This window comes from Equus przewalskii, chromosome 7 (assembly GCF_037783145.1).
Source record: "Equus przewalskii isolate Varuska chromosome 7, EquPr2, whole genome shotgun sequence".
Lineage (NCBI taxonomy): Eukaryota > Metazoa > Chordata > Mammalia > Perissodactyla > Equidae > Equus > Equus przewalskii.
The window spans coordinates 3,212,274-3,227,637 of NC_091837.1; the positions used below are offsets into that span (position 1 = coordinate 3,212,274).

The window sequence follows — 15,364 nt, forward strand, 5'->3', positions numbered from 1 at the left end:
GGTCACCGGGAGAGGCAGCCGGGCTGGGCCAGGCCCCTGGGAGGGCTCAGGCTTGAGACTCTTTGGGACCCTGCCACCTGGGTTGGGCATCGGGACAGGCAGACAGTCCTCTCCCCAGTGGCAGCTTCTCAAGATGTCCAAAGGGGACATGTCCTGGGACCTCGTAGGGAGCTGAAGCTGGCCGGGGGCATGAGCTGAGGCTGTCTGGCCATGACCGCCTCAGCTCTTAGGGTCAGGCCAGCCCTGTTTCCTGGGCACCGCCCCTCTTGCCTGGTGGGTGTGCCTGCAGTTGCTCCAGAGAGGCAGGCTCCTACAGGTGTCAGGGAAGCCAGCTGGGTAAGTGGGGAACCACAACTCACAAGTTGCTTGCTGGCCACTCGGGCACCTCTGTGGGCGGGTGCCCTGGGTGTGAATACTGAGGTCCTGAGCTGGGGGGCAGCCCGGATCTGGCCTGGGGGCTGGTGCTGGGGCTCATCCCAGGCTCAGGGCTGAGGGTGCTCTAGGGCACAGTTTAGGGGAGACGGTGGGCATGCTCCTGGGCGGGTACAGGGGTCCTGCAGGTCCGAGAACCAGAAAGGGCCCTGGGAGACTGCCAGGTTGTTCCCAGGAAGGGGGCTGGGCCCTGGAGGAAGGTTGCCCCTTCCTCTTTCTAACCTGGGCACTCTGGCCACACGAATGAGAGAATGAAAAAGAGAAGCCAGGAGTACAGTTGAGGGTCTCCATGCCCTGGGCCCTGCCGGGTGAGCGGGCACCTGAGTAACCAACTCCTGGCCCCGTTAGCTGAGGCTGCCTTGCGAAGGGCCTGATCAGGGCAGGTTCAGCGAGGACCCATTCAAGGCCGCCGTGCTTCTGGGTTCCCATGGTGGTTGTGCCAGGCCCGGGCTGGGGACCCCAGCAGTGCAAGGAGAGTCCTCATCTTCATTCTGGACAAAGACCATTTCAGGGGATGCCCCAGCGGATGGGGGCCAGTCCAGAGCTGTGGGGTGGCGGCTGGGCCCCCAAGGCACTGGGGCTTGATATTGTGCAGAAGGGCAGCTTGGGGCCCCTAAAACCTGTGCCTCCTCAAAACAGAGGGACTGGCGCCTGGGAGAGCAGAGCCAGCATCGTGGGCTTGTCCAATGCTCTGCTGTCACCTTTAAAACATTCTTAATTGTTGAACAAGGGGCCCCACAACTTATGTAGCCGGTTTTATCAGAGGACGAGTGTGGTGGGAGGTAAGTGGCCCCCACTGTGCCTCCCTTCCCCTCCCCCCAGTTCACCCTTCCTGACACAGACTCTGCCTCTCAGGAGCCCCCAGGGGCCCTGTCTCATCAGGGTGCAAGTCAGCTCCTCAGCACGGCCTGGACCTGCCTGCCCCTGACCCCAACTCCAGAGGGAAACGCCCTCACACCTGTGTCCTACAGGGGGCGCCCCTGACAGGCTCACCTCCAGCCTTATCTGGAAGGGTCTGCCCTGCTGGGTTCCCTGACCTGTGCTCACCTCACACCCCACTAAGTGCTCCCCGACCTGCTCCCTGGGGTGCGCAAGGGCCGGGCCTGACCCATGGGAAGAGAGGACCAGAAACTGGCCCGCAATCTGCTGAGGCAGGCCCTGCAGCGAACAAAGAAGCAGAAACTGTTCCATCTTTATTAGAAAAAAACAAAAAAAGGGCATGGGGTGAGCCCAACCCTAAATGCGACCTCCACTGTGACTGAGGCGAAGGCCGGATTCTCCGGGCGGCGGGGTGTGGACACGGCCACCTGGGCAGGGTGGGCATTTACAAAGTCAACATTTCATAGAAAAGGAGGTGGCCCTGCTGTGCAGACTTCAACCCATCCATCTCCGTGTGGCTGAGCTCAGCCTCTGGGCCCCTCAGTCATGGTGGGGACAGCCCCACCCAGGTGGGCAGGGAGGACACCGCACGGGGGAAGGCAGAGCACACCGAGGGCTGTGTGGGGAACAGTGGGGCGGGGGGCGGGTGGCCCTCCTCAGATGTCCATGTAGTCGTCATCCTCATCCGTCTCGCTCTCCAGCGAGGACTCCTGGCTCGATGTCTCCAGGACCTCCAGGGCTGGCTGGCACAGGCTCTCCTTCCTCACATTGGCGGCCGACTGGGCAGACAAGATGGCCGACTGCGCAGACCAGGCAGGGCACTGGTCAGGAGGCCTGGCCCCAGGCTCCCTGCAGCCCACGCCCCTGCCTGTGCCCCCCTGTTGCCCACGCCCCTGCCCCCCACGTGGCACCCAAGGTCACCTTCAGCTTCTGCTTGGTCTCCTCCGAGATACTGCCTTTGGGCGAGAGCAGGGTTGGGGTGGGCGGCGTGACGGTGATCTCAGGGGGGAACTTGGTGGCAGCCGAGGGGATTACCAGCTTTGGCATGTTGGGCAGGAGACGCGACTTGGCCCGGTTGGGCTCTGCCTTGCCTGGGTGGCCCTCAGGTGGCTGGGCACTCCCGCTGCTGGGCACCTTGGAGCTGGTGACTGTGGGGTAACCGGAAGAGGCTGAACCTCGCTCACAGCCTCCCAGGCCTGCCCGCCTCTCCCCCACTCGGGCCTCAGTTTCCCCTCTGGAAGACAGGCACCAAGAATACCTCCTCCGGCTACATCAGATCAAGGGTGTATTCCCTGGGCCTTTCTGCCTGTGCTGGCAGGCAGGCTCCAGGCTTCCTTGTCTCTCTTTGCCTCCCCAGCTGCCTGGCTCTGGCTCTGGGCCGTGGGGTGTGGGGACTAGGACGCACCGCCTCCACCAACAGGAGCACGGTGCACTCTGGGAGCCCAGGGCCTGGGACACGGGTGAACCCCCTGAGCTTTCCCAGGGATTCCACAGGCACTCCAAGCATATAGCATTAACTCTTACATCCCTGTGACCATCCTAGGACGCATGTCCTAGTGGTGTCAACACCACAGGAGACGCTGAGGCCCAGAGCCCCAAGGCAGCAGCCCTGGGGCCACAGTCTCTGGGGAGCTGCATGAGCTGGGAGCAACCCACAGCCTGGCTGATCTCCACATTCCTCCGCGGCCCCATGGCTTTAAAAGGAGTGGGGCTTACTCAGAGCCTGAGCCTGGCCCCCTTGGGCTGGCGCCAGCCGCTGCTGTCTTGAGTGAGGTCTGTGAGAGGCCCCAGCCCTGAGGAGTCCCCGAGGGGCCTGGCTGGTGGGGCAGCTGGTGGGAACAGGCTCTGCCTTGGACGCAGATGCCTGTCTGGCCTGGCCCAGCCCAACCGGCCGCCCCTCTGCCTGCCCCTCCTCTGGCCCTATCGGGGCAGGGGCAGCCCTCCCCCTCGCTGAGCAGCCTCAGCCTGCGTTCTGCAATGGGCTGGCCGTCTGCCCCCGCTGCTCCCTGTGTGAAGCTGAGGGTGCAACATGGGGCTCTCGGGGCCCTTCTCCTCCACCCACACCCCCTCCTGCCACAATGCTCCCCACCAAGCTCTTCAGCCTGGCCTCCCCGCCCAGCCACCTTCCCCGTCTGCCTCATCACTGGGCCCTCCTCAGGCCCCGCCCTGCCAGCCCCACGGCCACTCTTCCAGGGGAGGGAGGTGCCTCTGCAGGGAAGCCCACCCTGCCTGCTGGCTGTGGGGGCAGTGCTGGGCTGCTCCTGAGTGGCTCTGTTACCTTGGCTGCAGGTGGGCTCGGTGCCTGTCCGGGGGGTGGCCTCTGCTGGCCAGCAGCGCGGCTCTGCTGGGGGGCCCTCAGGGGCCATCTTCACCTGCTCACGGCACTGTGGCTCCTGGGGTGGGAAGCTGGCACCCTCTGCCCCTCCTGCCAGCTCTTCTCCCTCTGTGGGGACACAGGGCGGCTTGGGTTACGTCCTCCGCCAGCCTGTGGGACAGCCTCCCTCCTTGCCCTGGGGCACCCGGCAGGGACCTGTGCCGAGGCAGCTGTCCACCTCCACCTGAGTGGCCCGTGGGCCGGCAGAGGCTCCTTGGAACAATTGCTTGGTGGGGCCAGGCTGGTACTGGCAGGAAACCGCTCATGCCCTGGTGGACACTGGCGGGGCCAGCTCCCCACCGGGACTGCTGTGCACCTGACACAGCAGGGGCAACACCAAGACTGTGCCCAACTCCCCTGTTCACGGGAGTGGCCATCAGAAAGACCGTCAGGACCCCAAACCAAACCACCCCGCTAAGACAAAGCGGATGGAGAAGTGCGCTGGCTCCACACCCTCCTGCCAGGCTACACCTGCCCTGGGAACTGGCCTCAGTCGCGCCAAGGCCTGGATGGGCCCATGGGTAAAGCCTGCGCCATGGCCGCCAGCCAGGCCGTCAGTCAGTGTGGCTCGCACTGGCTCCCAGGCCCTGCCTCCACCTTCCGCTCGCGCCCGGCGGTGTCCAGGCCTCCTGGCACTCCTGTTCCTTGCGTTGCTCTCCTCTTCCTTCTCACTGGGGCTCAGAATCTGCTGCCACTCAGCCATCGCCCCACTACTCTTCTACTCCCCAACTCTGCCCATCAAGCACCTTGCCGTTCTCCAGCCGGTGAAGCCAGCCTGCCTCCTTGTCCAGCAGGAGTGACAGCTCCTGGGGTGGGGACAAAGACGGGCCACAGAGTAGCCCTGGCCTCCTGCCTGTTGGCTTCCAGCTCCTGGAGGACAGAGCCTTCCCTGGCTGAGCCAGGAGCCACTACTTCTCCACCTTGGGTCTCATCACCTGGCAATCACGGTCTCAGCCTTTGTCCCCAGGGTCCAGCCCCATACACCATGGCAAGCAGGAATGCACACCTTGGAAGGCTCCTCCGGCTGCCCTCCTGGACCCCAGGGAGTAGAGAGAACAGCCTGTGGCATTGGGGCAGGGCTCTAGTCACCATATCTGGGCATGTACCCACGAAGCAGGCCCGTGGATGTCTGGTCCAGGCCCTTCAATGGGCAGCAACACCCTGCCTGCCTGGGCCCAACACTCTCTTCACACGGCGGTTCCCTGAGGGCCTGGCCAAGTGGCCTGGAGGGGCTGCTAGGGTGGGGTGGGCCGGAGGACGTGCACCTGGCTGCCTCGCTGATAGGAATCTACAGGACAGGGCTGTAAGGAGGGGGCTGGGAGCAGCAGAGCAGGGCCTGGGGCTGGCAGGAGGGGCGGAGGCTGCCCCCAGTGGGGGCAGGTGTCAGGCATTTGCTTCCTCTCACCCCGGGGTCTGTCTGCCCTTCCCAGGCCCTTCCTGCTTGGTGGGCCTCCAAAAGGCGGAGGGATACTTGGGACAGGGTGTCCCACAGAGACTCAAGCACACGGGGAGGTGCTCCCCAGGCCAGGTGGCCCCCTCCTCTCCCCCAGGCCACCCAGGTGGCTCTGTGAGGAGGGGACCTGGCTGGGGGCTCAGTCTTCAGAGAAAGGCCATCTGAGGTGCCCCTAGACCTCCAGGCCTCAGGTTCTCTGTCTGTGGGAAGCAGGTGGCCAGGCTGGAGTCCTGTGTAATTGGGCAACTCTGCCTGCTCCCTGGGGCAGACTACTGAGCTGGGTACTGGGCCCCGAAGGCCTGGTGTCCTAGATGCCCCCGCCCTGGCTTCTCAGGACTGGCCTCGAGTCTGCATTCCAGCCCCTGCAACCCTGCGGCACAGGCACCCAGCACAGGCAGGCACTCCCAGGATCTGAGTCCTTTCACAGGCTGGTCACACGGCCTGCAGTGGCACTCTACGCACCATCCTGTTCCACTCTGCCCACCCTGGAAGGCCTGCTGGCCTCAGTGAGAGGTACTTGCACTCACCTGTGAGCCAGGCACTGTTCTAGTGGCTGGGCAGTCAGCATGAAACCATGGCCCCTCTGGGGGAGACATGTTCAGGAGCCTGCCTGGTTGCCCACGAGTGACCCTGAGCCCCCAGAGGAAGTGACCTGCTGCACAGGGCCAGCAGCTCTGGTCAGCACAGACTGGGCAGATGAGGGGAGGTCTTTGCCAGTGACCAGGGAAGCCGGAGTGCACCCCCACCCACCTGCAGGCCGCGGCAGGCGGGATAAGGTGGGACCAGACACTGTCGGCTGCTGCCAGCCACCTTCCCCTGGCTGGAGCTGGAAGGCCTGTGTGAGGGAGTCCCTGGTGGGAGCCAGGGCTACTCACCCTGGCAGAGCACCTGTCAAGGTCTCTTCTGTGGCCTCTCCCCACTCTCTTGGACCTTGGGGAAGGCATCCTGGGAGAATCTGTCCTCAAGCCTGCTTTCCTAGGTGGCTCACGACCTCACGTGCTGCCATCCCCGGCTTCAGCTCCAGGCCTGCAGACCCCCCCACCACGGGGCGCTCTGCAGGACTGTCCAGCCAAATCTATGCCCGATTCTGGGCTGCTTGCCCAGAGCGGCAGATGTGGTCACACTGCCAAGCCACCTGTCACATGTAGGGAAGCAGGACCTTGCTGGGTGGCTCCTTCCTGGCACTTTCCCCGTTCTGGGGGTTGTGAGAGGTGGGCTCTGGGGAGAGGGTGCCCACGACAGCTTGGCCCTGATCCCACCCCAGAAAGCTCTGGGAGCTCTGGGAACCATCGAGGACACCCACCCCGACATGGCCAGCCAAATGCCACCTGCTGGTGGACCCCGCGGCAGCCCCGGGAGGCGGGCAGTCACTCCTCACGGCAGGTGTGGCGGTGCAGGGAGGGCTGGTCGGGTTGTGTGCCCAACGCCTGGCTCAACAGGAGGCCCCAGTGCAAGGCCACGTGGCACATATGCTCAGCCCAGGGCCGCTCCCCAACTCGTGTGTCATGTGAGAGTTCCATCCTAGCAAAACACTCTTTCATTTAGTTTTGGGGAAGGAAACAAAAGACAATCGACTCTCCAGGCTGAAGAATATACACCAGGAAATATATACTCTTCCACAGATCTAGCAGACGAAGAAAGATGTCAATCACAGTTTTGGGCCTGCTTGCGGTGGGACCGGGCAAGCAGGAGAGGGAAGGCAGGTAGGTTCCAGGGAGGCCCCCGTCCTGGTACTGAGAACCTCCCACCCACGTGCCAGGTCACGTGTGGCCAACACCAGTGAGGGGCAGTCACCTCTGATAGCAGGTTATAAAGGGCACAGCGGCTCCTTCGTGCACACTGTCTCTCTGTCTCTGGGATCACGGGTTCTGGAGGACGCAGCAGCCACAATGCGGGGACACTCAGCAGCCTATATATGGAGAGGCCTGCAGTGGGGAACTGAGGCCTCTAGTAGAGAGCCGGCGAGACCTGAGGCCTGCCCACCAGCTGGGTGAACCCAGGTGACCAGCTAAGCGCTGGATGCTCCAGAATTCCTGATCCACAGAGACTACAAGATCATGGAGGGCAGCCTGAGGTGGAGAAACAAGGGAGGGACAGGAGCTGGGTCTTTATGGAGTGACTTTCCTCCCTGGGCATGGACTCTCACTGCCACTGCCCTCTGAAATCACCACCACTACAAAGACCCACACTGTGGCTATGCTCCCGCCAAGCACTGCTCTGAACTCCATGGTACCATCACCTCCATCTCACACATCGTGTGCTGGAAACTGAGCTACAATGAGAGATGCAGGAGAACAGGGACAGCCCAGGTCAACCGGTTGTTGAACCACCACTTACAGTTCTTCGACTGCTCTTTGTTCTGTAGCCTTCAGAGGCTCCTCTCAGAACAAATGGCTGCAGGAACTGACCCAAGGGGGAGCGATTCTTCATCTCATGGGGCCAAGACCCATGGCAACTGTAACTGACTGGGCAGAGGGTCCCTACGCTTCCACGATCCTCCATGGGAATGGCTTTAGGTGAAAACATCAGCGCTTGAGATCTGAGATGCAGGGAAGAGCTGAGAGAGGGGGAATGCTACCCGTGGCCTCCATTCAGGCAGAGTGGCCTGGTCAGCTCTGGCTCCTGCTGGCATTTCCGCCAGGGGTGGCTGTCTCATTGTGCAGTGGGTCAGGAAATGGCACAACCAAGGTGGCAGGGCTGAAAGCGGGAGCCCCAGATGTTAGCCTCCATGTGGGACTGGAACCAGGAGGGCAGACAGGCCTTCATGGAGGAAGGGCCTATGCAGGGCTCGGCAAGGATGTAGGCCGGGTCCAAGGGGCAGGGTGGGAGAGGCGGGGGCCGGGACGGAGGGTCAGTATAGCGCCTTGCCAGCTGCCCTCCAGCCTGCCAGCCTGTGAGGCGCCTCCTCAGTGCCCATCCTAGAAAGCCGCAGGCCTGCCTGCCCCTCCCTGGTGTGCCGGCTGCCCCTGCCGCAGGCTGCCATTCCTAGGGGCGGCCTGGGGTAGAAGGACCCCCTCCTGCGGGTGGCACTGCCTTGCCCTGTCCCTTTTCCTGCACAAGTCCCCAGCTGGCTGGCTTCTTTCTATCTTGCCCACGGGGCGCAGGGGCCTGGGCAGGTCTGCCCCACACCCTAGCAGGTGCCCAGGGATGGCTCGCAGGCCTGTGCCCAGGGTCAGGACTCCTCCCCTCTCCCAAATCCATCTCCCCTACTGATCTATTGGTCATAAGGTTTCGTGGGGCAGAGAGCAAAGGCAGCTGCCAACAGTGGATGTCAGAGCTCACTACCCCCCCCCCACCACTCCCTTTACGGATGGGAAGATTGAGGTGCTGGAGCTAGGGGAAGAGACTGCTGGGCGCAGAATGTGCTCCTGGGGTGAGTGGCCGATGAGCAGACCAGCAAATCCCCCCTCAGGCTCCTAGGACGTGCTTCACCAGAGGGAGAAGAAGTACATCGGCCAAGTCCATGCCCCCCTCCCGCCCCTGCCAGATATCCATGTAAAAAGTGGGACCTCACTGCCAGGTGGATAGGACGGGACTCACCTGGGCTCAGAGACGCCATGCTGGGAGTGGCCTCAGTCCTGGGTGGCTGGGGGGGCCTGGGGTCTTTGGACGGGTCTGGAGTAGAGGCTGACACTGAGGGAGGGCAGGTGATGACGGCTGTGGTAGCAGCCGGCACAGGGCGAGGCTTGGTGTGGGTGTCACTGGGCCGTTGGAGCCCATCGGCTGGGATAGGGTCAGGGGCTGTGGGGGCCACAGCTGCCGGAAAGAAGTTCTCTCGGCTGTCCTTGGGGTGCTTTGGAGTGGTGGGTGTGTCCCCTGCAGCCTGTGAGGACAAAGAGGAGGTGAGGAAAGTCAGCTGGTTGGCCCTGAGCCCACACTGTCCCACAGGACACCTATCTGGGCCCAGGACCACCAACATGGCCCTCATGGTGCCATACTCTTGGCTCCCGATGCTGCCAACAAGGCCCATAGGCAGCCCTTCAGGATTCTGCTAATGCTAGGACACTGCTGGAGACCCAGGATCCCTGCCTGGGAAGATGTCCAGGCTGTACTGGTGGGGACTCAGTGGAAAGGCCTCAGGTGGCTTAAACTCCAGCTAGCCTCATCCGCCCACTCCTGGGTGCCAGCCTGAGAGGAGCATGTTGGTCACGACTCAGATCACGGGCTCGTAGTGCCTGATGTGGGGACTACAGTAATGGGAGGTCAGTCTGGAAGATGACTTCTAAAGGGCCAACTGGGAGAGGGTCCTGAGGGAGCGGGGGTGACACCACAAAAGTCAGGTCCCTGGGCTGAAGACTGCAGCCCCAAAGCTATGGCACCTGGTGCAGCCCCCAGCCATGCCCATCCTGCCTGCAGCCCGCCCTCGGACACCCTCGCAGCTCCCTGCCACAGGCTTTGGGTTCTCAGGCAAGCCAGGACCTTTGGGGCTCCCCTGGTCTTGTCCACACAGTTCCTTCTGCCACCAGGCCCCTTCTAATCTGCACCCAAAGCCCATCCTCTGGGGACCAGTTTGATGGCTGCAGCTCCTGAGGGTGGGCTGCAAGGTAGGGCAGGGGGTCCCACCCAGCCTGCTGGCAGCAGAGCTCAGAGGCTGGGCCCCAGCACAGAGCCACTGGCCCCAGGCCTCAGGCCCCCAGCCCCCAGCCCACTGGACTATCTGAGCCGGTCCCACCAGGACCAGTGGGACCCCTCACTGCGGCTGTGAGTGCTGGAGAGTCTCACGCCCGCCGCAATGACCCTGGCTCTTCTGACATTTGTTATGCTTGAGATGCCTGTCCCCAGCTCTGTGTCGTGCAGGACACGGGCCCCTGCAACTTTGTTGTGCGGTGGGTGTCTGGGATGACGCCGGGCCTCCAGTGGGAAGACAGGCAGGCATGACAGACCTGTATCTCAAGGGCAGACACGCAGGGAAAAGGTGAGTGCTGTGTTCCTGTCCTTGCGGGAGCAGGCCCTGCCTTGACAGCACTGAGCCTCTAATTATGTCCTGAGCGCCCTCCAGGTGTGCACCGGGCTGCCATGGCAACTGGGACATGCCTCCAGTAAAACAGACACTCCCTGAGGGGCGGGAGCAGTGGCCGCCTCCTCCCCAGCACTGTCCATAGGCAGGCCCAGGACAGCTGTGATGGTCCACTCACCTTCCCTGAGGTCACTTCCCAGGCTTCTCTGACAGGCCAGGCCCCAGCAGGCTGCTGGTCCTCTTTGGGCCTCAACCTCCTCCCGTAAGAAATGGGACCTCCTCCTTGCCCTTGTCTCCTGTCAGCTCAGCACCCCTTTCTCCTCAGCCCAGGGAAGGGGTAAGGTATTTGGGGGTTTCCTGTGTAATTCTATCATTTTGGGCACCTTAAAAGTCAACATCAGAAACAGCCCTCCTCTCTCTGGAGTGGTCACTGCCCAACTGCCCACCTGCCCCCATCTGAGTTGGCGGAGGAGGAAGAAGGGGACCCCTGGGTCTGAGCCCTGGATCAGGGCCAGGGGCAGTTACTCCTGTCTCATGCAGCAGAAGCTGCGGGGAGGCCCATGCAGACCACGGGAAGCATGGTGGCTGCATTGTGAACTCTGGCGACTTGGCAACAACAGAGTGGTGGGGACTGCCCACGGGCTGGGGCACGTCTCTCCAGGGATTCCAGCCCTCAGCTGGGGGATCAGTCCCACCTGTGTGGCCTACAGCCCGCCTGGTCAAGGTTGAGGCCCTGGGATTCCCCAGACCTTGAACCCAGGCGGAGGTAGTAGCCCAATGCTCTATTCCACTGATAGGAAGCCTGTCTGGACACCAAGGGTGGCCACCAGCCAGCTGCTGGGAGACCTGGGATGTGGTCCCCTGGGCTGCAGCTACATGCCCACTGCCCTGAGCTCCTGCCTTGGACCCGGGATTCCCTGGTGACGCACTGCCCCAGGGGAAAGCACTGAGGGCGGGCTGCGGTGTGGTCAAGTGGGGGAGGGCAAGGTCTGCTCCTTTGTGCTGCTGGGGCAGGCACAGTTGGGCCACCACTGGGGGACAAGAGACCGCACTTATTCAAATGGCAAGCACCTGCCCTTTGACCTAGCAACCCCTGCCTGGGGGTTACTCCTGCAGAGATGCCCATGTTTGGTGTAGGAAGATGTCCCCTTGGTACTATTTAATAGGGGCACTGTGGTGCCGCCAACCCCACTTTAGACAGGGCACCTCTTTTTCTGCTGGCCAGATCCTACCCACAGGCCTTCCTTTGAGCTGGGCCTCTCCCAGGAGACACCTCTCCTTCAGCCCCAGCCCCATCACTCTTCAACACCCTGGCCTCTGAGCCCAAATCCAGCGGGCCCCAGCCTTGCTGCCCTGGTGTGCTGGCCGGCCAGCCCCTGGGTGTGCTCTCCTTCCCGGACACCACTCTGTCCTGTCCTGATTCTCCCTGAGCCAAGAGCCTGGCCACGGTGCTCGGCCCTGCCTGCCCTCTGCTGGCCCCACATCAGTGGCTTCAGGGGTACCCATACCCAGGGCTCCAGCCTGACCATCCCTCTGGGCGTGGGTCCCCGACCTTTCTGCCTTTCTGAGAGAGTCTCAGACTCAACACAAACCCAGTGTTGACCCCAGCTTGGGGCCTTCCCAGGAGAAGATCCGTCCACCAGAACCCAGTGGGGGCTCACCCCTCTTCCCTGTCACCAAGTCACACTTCTTGTGACACCTTCTCATGTCTCTTGGACCCACCTGTCCACTTGTCGTTCACCTGGCCTCAACACCAGCCCATCCTTTCCACCCAACAGTAGGGAGTCTTTCCAAGACACAATGAGATCCTGTCACTGCCACGCTCCTTCCCCTGCTGAATAAACACCAGAACCGGCACCTACTCTGCTCCGAATCACCTGCACATCCCAGCTCCATCACTTCTTCCACCTCTGTCCCAAACGGAGTGAGCTTTCCAGGTGAGGTCAGCTGAATAGGGAGCACCCCGTTTAGAGAACAGGTAACTGAGGTGAGGAGGCTCCTCAGGTCACACACACAGAGCGGGCTCTGGGGCTCCCTGAGGTTCAGATGCCTAATGCCCATCTCTTCTTGGCCCACGGTGACCACAGGAATGTCCCTGCCTGGGGCACATTTGCTTCTCAGCCTGCAGCCGGGGTGTTGGTGTATGGTAGGCCCTGTACAATGAGGCTGGCACAGGCGGGATCAGGCTTACCTGTCTCTGGGCAGCAGCCCCGAGGTGGACTTGACAGAACTTCACGGCCTGCTCCAGCGCAGCCTCCTCGTCCACCTGAGCAAGCAGATGCCGAGGTCAGAGGACCCAGGCTGTGGTGGCCAGCCTCCTCCCGGCCCCTGGAGTGTGCAGACCAGCTCCCAAGAGCCCTCCTGCTGCTGAGCCCCTGGGGTCCCAGCCCTGCCTGGGAAGCACGGGCAGGTGCACACCTATCTCCCAGGGCCACTGCTATGGGCCCATCTGGCCATGCCAAGTTTACTTCTGTGGCCCTGTGATGTTTGTCCTCAGGGGCTGAGGCTGGCAGGATCTGAGCCAGACCCTGCCCCTCAAGCATGCAGGATGGAGGGAGGGTCTTTAAGAATCTGAGGTCTGGGTGGTGGCAGGTCTGATTCGACCGGAGACCAAGAGCCCAAGGCACAGGGAGGTGGAAGGACGCCCTGGAGGCATGGGGCCGCCCTGGATGGGCAGCGGGCGGGGTGGGAAGGGGACAGCAGAGTGTTGGGAGTGGCCAGGCCGGCAGCGTGGGGTAGGCAGCGTGGGGTAGGCAGCGTGGGGAAAGGGCCTGCCCTCACCAGCAGCCAATGCAGTGCTTGGTTTTTTTCTAATTAATCAGTAACAAGAACAAATAAAAGTTAATATTGGACACTAGTGAGGTGGTGATGAAACAGACACTCTCAAAGCGGCACTGCAAATTGAAACAAGTTAGGAAGAAGTTGCATATCAGGACGGTCACCCCATTTGAGCCAGTCACTGCAGATCTCGGGGTTCTTCTTTGGAAATCACTTTAAATAGAGAAAAAGCTATGCCCAATGCAGTGAAAAAAACGAAGGCAAAACAAGAAGAGCATTAGAGCCACCTGACAGACTCAGGGCGCTGCAGCCACCTTCGGAAGATGGCCACAGAGGTCTCTGACGGCCGTGGGGTCAGGGCCTGTCTTCCTGCTCTGGATTTGATAAGATCTTTGCAGAGGGCTTTAGTTCCTTTAAAGTTGCATATGGGCTTTAAAGCTCGTTGTTTTTCCTTGTACATTTTCCCTAGCTTTACCGAGGTATAGCTGACATGAAACTATAGTATATTTGAAGCGTACAACATGATGACCTGACAGGCACTGTAGGAAACCTCAAATGTAGGGCAGTGAACAGCAGGGGTGGGTGGGAACGGTACCTAACCCCCATGCTCATGGGCAGGGCCTGGCATCCCTGGACCCTCCACGAGAACAGAGCCGCCAGACCCACCCCATGGCCACCTACCTGCTTGATAAGCATGTAGGTCTCGGACATGATCCTCTCAATGCGGCCCAGGTCATAGGCCACGCCCTTCTGGCCCTGCTGCCACACGCGGTAGGCGTCCAGTAGGAGCGTCTTGCCTGACTCTGTGTCCTCCAAGAGCTTCCTCTTGCGGCTGGGCCGTGGGGGTGGCTCCTCGGGGTGGCTCCCGCCCCGGGCCACAGTGGTAGTGGCGGTGGTGGGGGCTGGCTGGGCTGGTGGGAGTGGGCTGGGCTGCTGCCGGGCACTGATGCTCAGCTCTTCCAGGGACAGCTCCGTGGGTCGGCTATCCGGGACCCGATCCCTCGGGGGGCGGCCTGGCAGCAGGGGTGATGCCCGTTCTGAGTCCAAGCGGCGAGCAGTGGCCTCACCCGTGTCCATGGGCTCGGTGGGCCCAGCCCGGGGGTTCTCCTTGTCTTTCCGCTCCCCACCTTGGTCTGTGCTGTCTCCTGCATCCACGGCCACTGGCCGGTGGTTGAGGGGGCCCACTTTGCCCCCTGGCTCGGCCCCTGGCCCTGAGCCATCAGCCAGAGGGGGCTTCTTGGGGTTGGGGAGGCCCTCTTGGCCATCTTCGGGACTGGCCTTGTGGGAGATGTCAGTGGTCATCCTGGCTCCAGGGAAGCCACAGGCCGTGGGCCCTGGGCGTTCTGACCCCTGTGAGAAAACCGAAGGTCAAAGACTCCATGTCTTCGGTGTCTCTGCGATGATGATGCATCCCTGGACACCAGGTGTGCCCACCCTGGGGGTCTCCCACCCAAGGCCACTCTCGTTCTGCCCATCTGCTAGCTGGCCAGGCCTAGACCCAGAGACCTGCCTGTGGAAGGCCCTCCCTGCTCTGGACCTCCGGCCTGGAGAGGGGCTCATGGGGCTCTAACGGCTGGCATTGCTCCGGAAGAACAGGCCTGGCCTGCCTGGGGGACTTCCTCTAAATGTGGGCCTCAGAGCAGCCCTGGGTATCTGACAGGGAGGTGATCTGCCAGGGGCCACCAGGCGTGCTCGCCGCAGAGCCGAGTCCTCCTGTTCTGCACTCTCGTGCCCCTAATGCACAGAGGCTAGGGTGCGGATCTCAGGGAGTGACACCCTGAGCCCCTGCACCACAGCCGAGCTAGTCCTACTGGGCAGGGGATCTGCAGCCAGCCTGCCCAGCTCAGGGCCCCAGCTGCTAGGCTGGTGATCTAACCTCCCAGGTCTCAGGGTGCTCAGCTATGAAATGGGGCAAGGACTGCAGCTACTTTGAAGGGTGAAAAGGAACTGTGCGCATGGTGCTCTCAGTGGCCTTGCCTCAGGCCACCCTGAGCTGGCTGGGTGAAGGCAAGGGGACGGCCAACTTCGCCATCTGCTTCATTATTAGAAGTCCTTTGAGCAGGGGGTGCACTGCTCAGGTAGCAGTCTCAGGGAGCATCACTATCGTCCTCATTGACCATGAGTCCACGGTGACTAAGCACCTCATTAAGTGCCTGCAAATTCGTTATCGTGCTGACCTTGTCAACCTGGAAAGGTAGGAGGGTGCTACTTCACAGCTGGGGACAGGGGACCTGCCAAAGGCACCGGTGTGTGAGTGGCAGGGCCGGTGCCAACTTCTGGGAGAGGAGAGGGGTTGCGGGTGGCGTACCTCTGCAAGCTCGCTCAGTGTGTCCTCCAGCACCTTCACAGTGAGGATGAAGGCCCGCTGAGCCAGGACCTGGCGGTCAGCATCTCGTAGATACTTCCTGCAGACACACGGGGTGGTCAGAAGGGACGGCAGAGTGTCAGAGCCACACAGCAGTCCTGGATGGTGGCCTGTGCCCCTCCTTGC

General features: G+C 62.1%; 1 protein-coding gene across 6 annotated transcripts in view; it reads right to left on the reverse strand.

The window, feature by feature from the left end:
* Positions 1-1,612: 1,612 nt before the first annotated feature.
* The window catches only part of CABIN1 (calcineurin binding protein 1), a 149,658-nt gene continuing 135,906 nt past the window's right edge, over positions 1,613-15,364 (reverse strand). For 4 of the 6 annotated variants that reach the window (XM_070628269.1, XM_070628267.1, XM_070628270.1 and 1 more), the window contains exons 32-38: positions 15,182-15,278; positions 13,555-14,223; positions 12,287-12,361; positions 8,679-8,961; positions 3,590-3,754; positions 2,233-2,459; positions 1,613-2,111 (exon numbers count right to left, since the gene is read on the reverse strand). In XM_070628269.1, coding sequence (XP_070484370.1) covers positions 1,968-2,111; positions 2,233-2,459; positions 3,590-3,754; positions 8,679-8,961; positions 12,287-12,361; positions 13,555-14,223; positions 15,182-15,278 — 1,660 coding nt within the window. In that variant the 3' untranslated portion in view covers positions 1,613-1,967. Of the gene's footprint in view, positions 2,112-2,232; positions 2,460-3,589; positions 3,755-6,652; positions 7,048-8,678; positions 8,962-12,286; positions 12,362-13,554; positions 14,224-15,181; positions 15,279-15,364 lie in introns of those variants that run through there. The other 2 variants (XR_011542181.1, XM_070628271.1) reach the window with 2 other exon arrangements.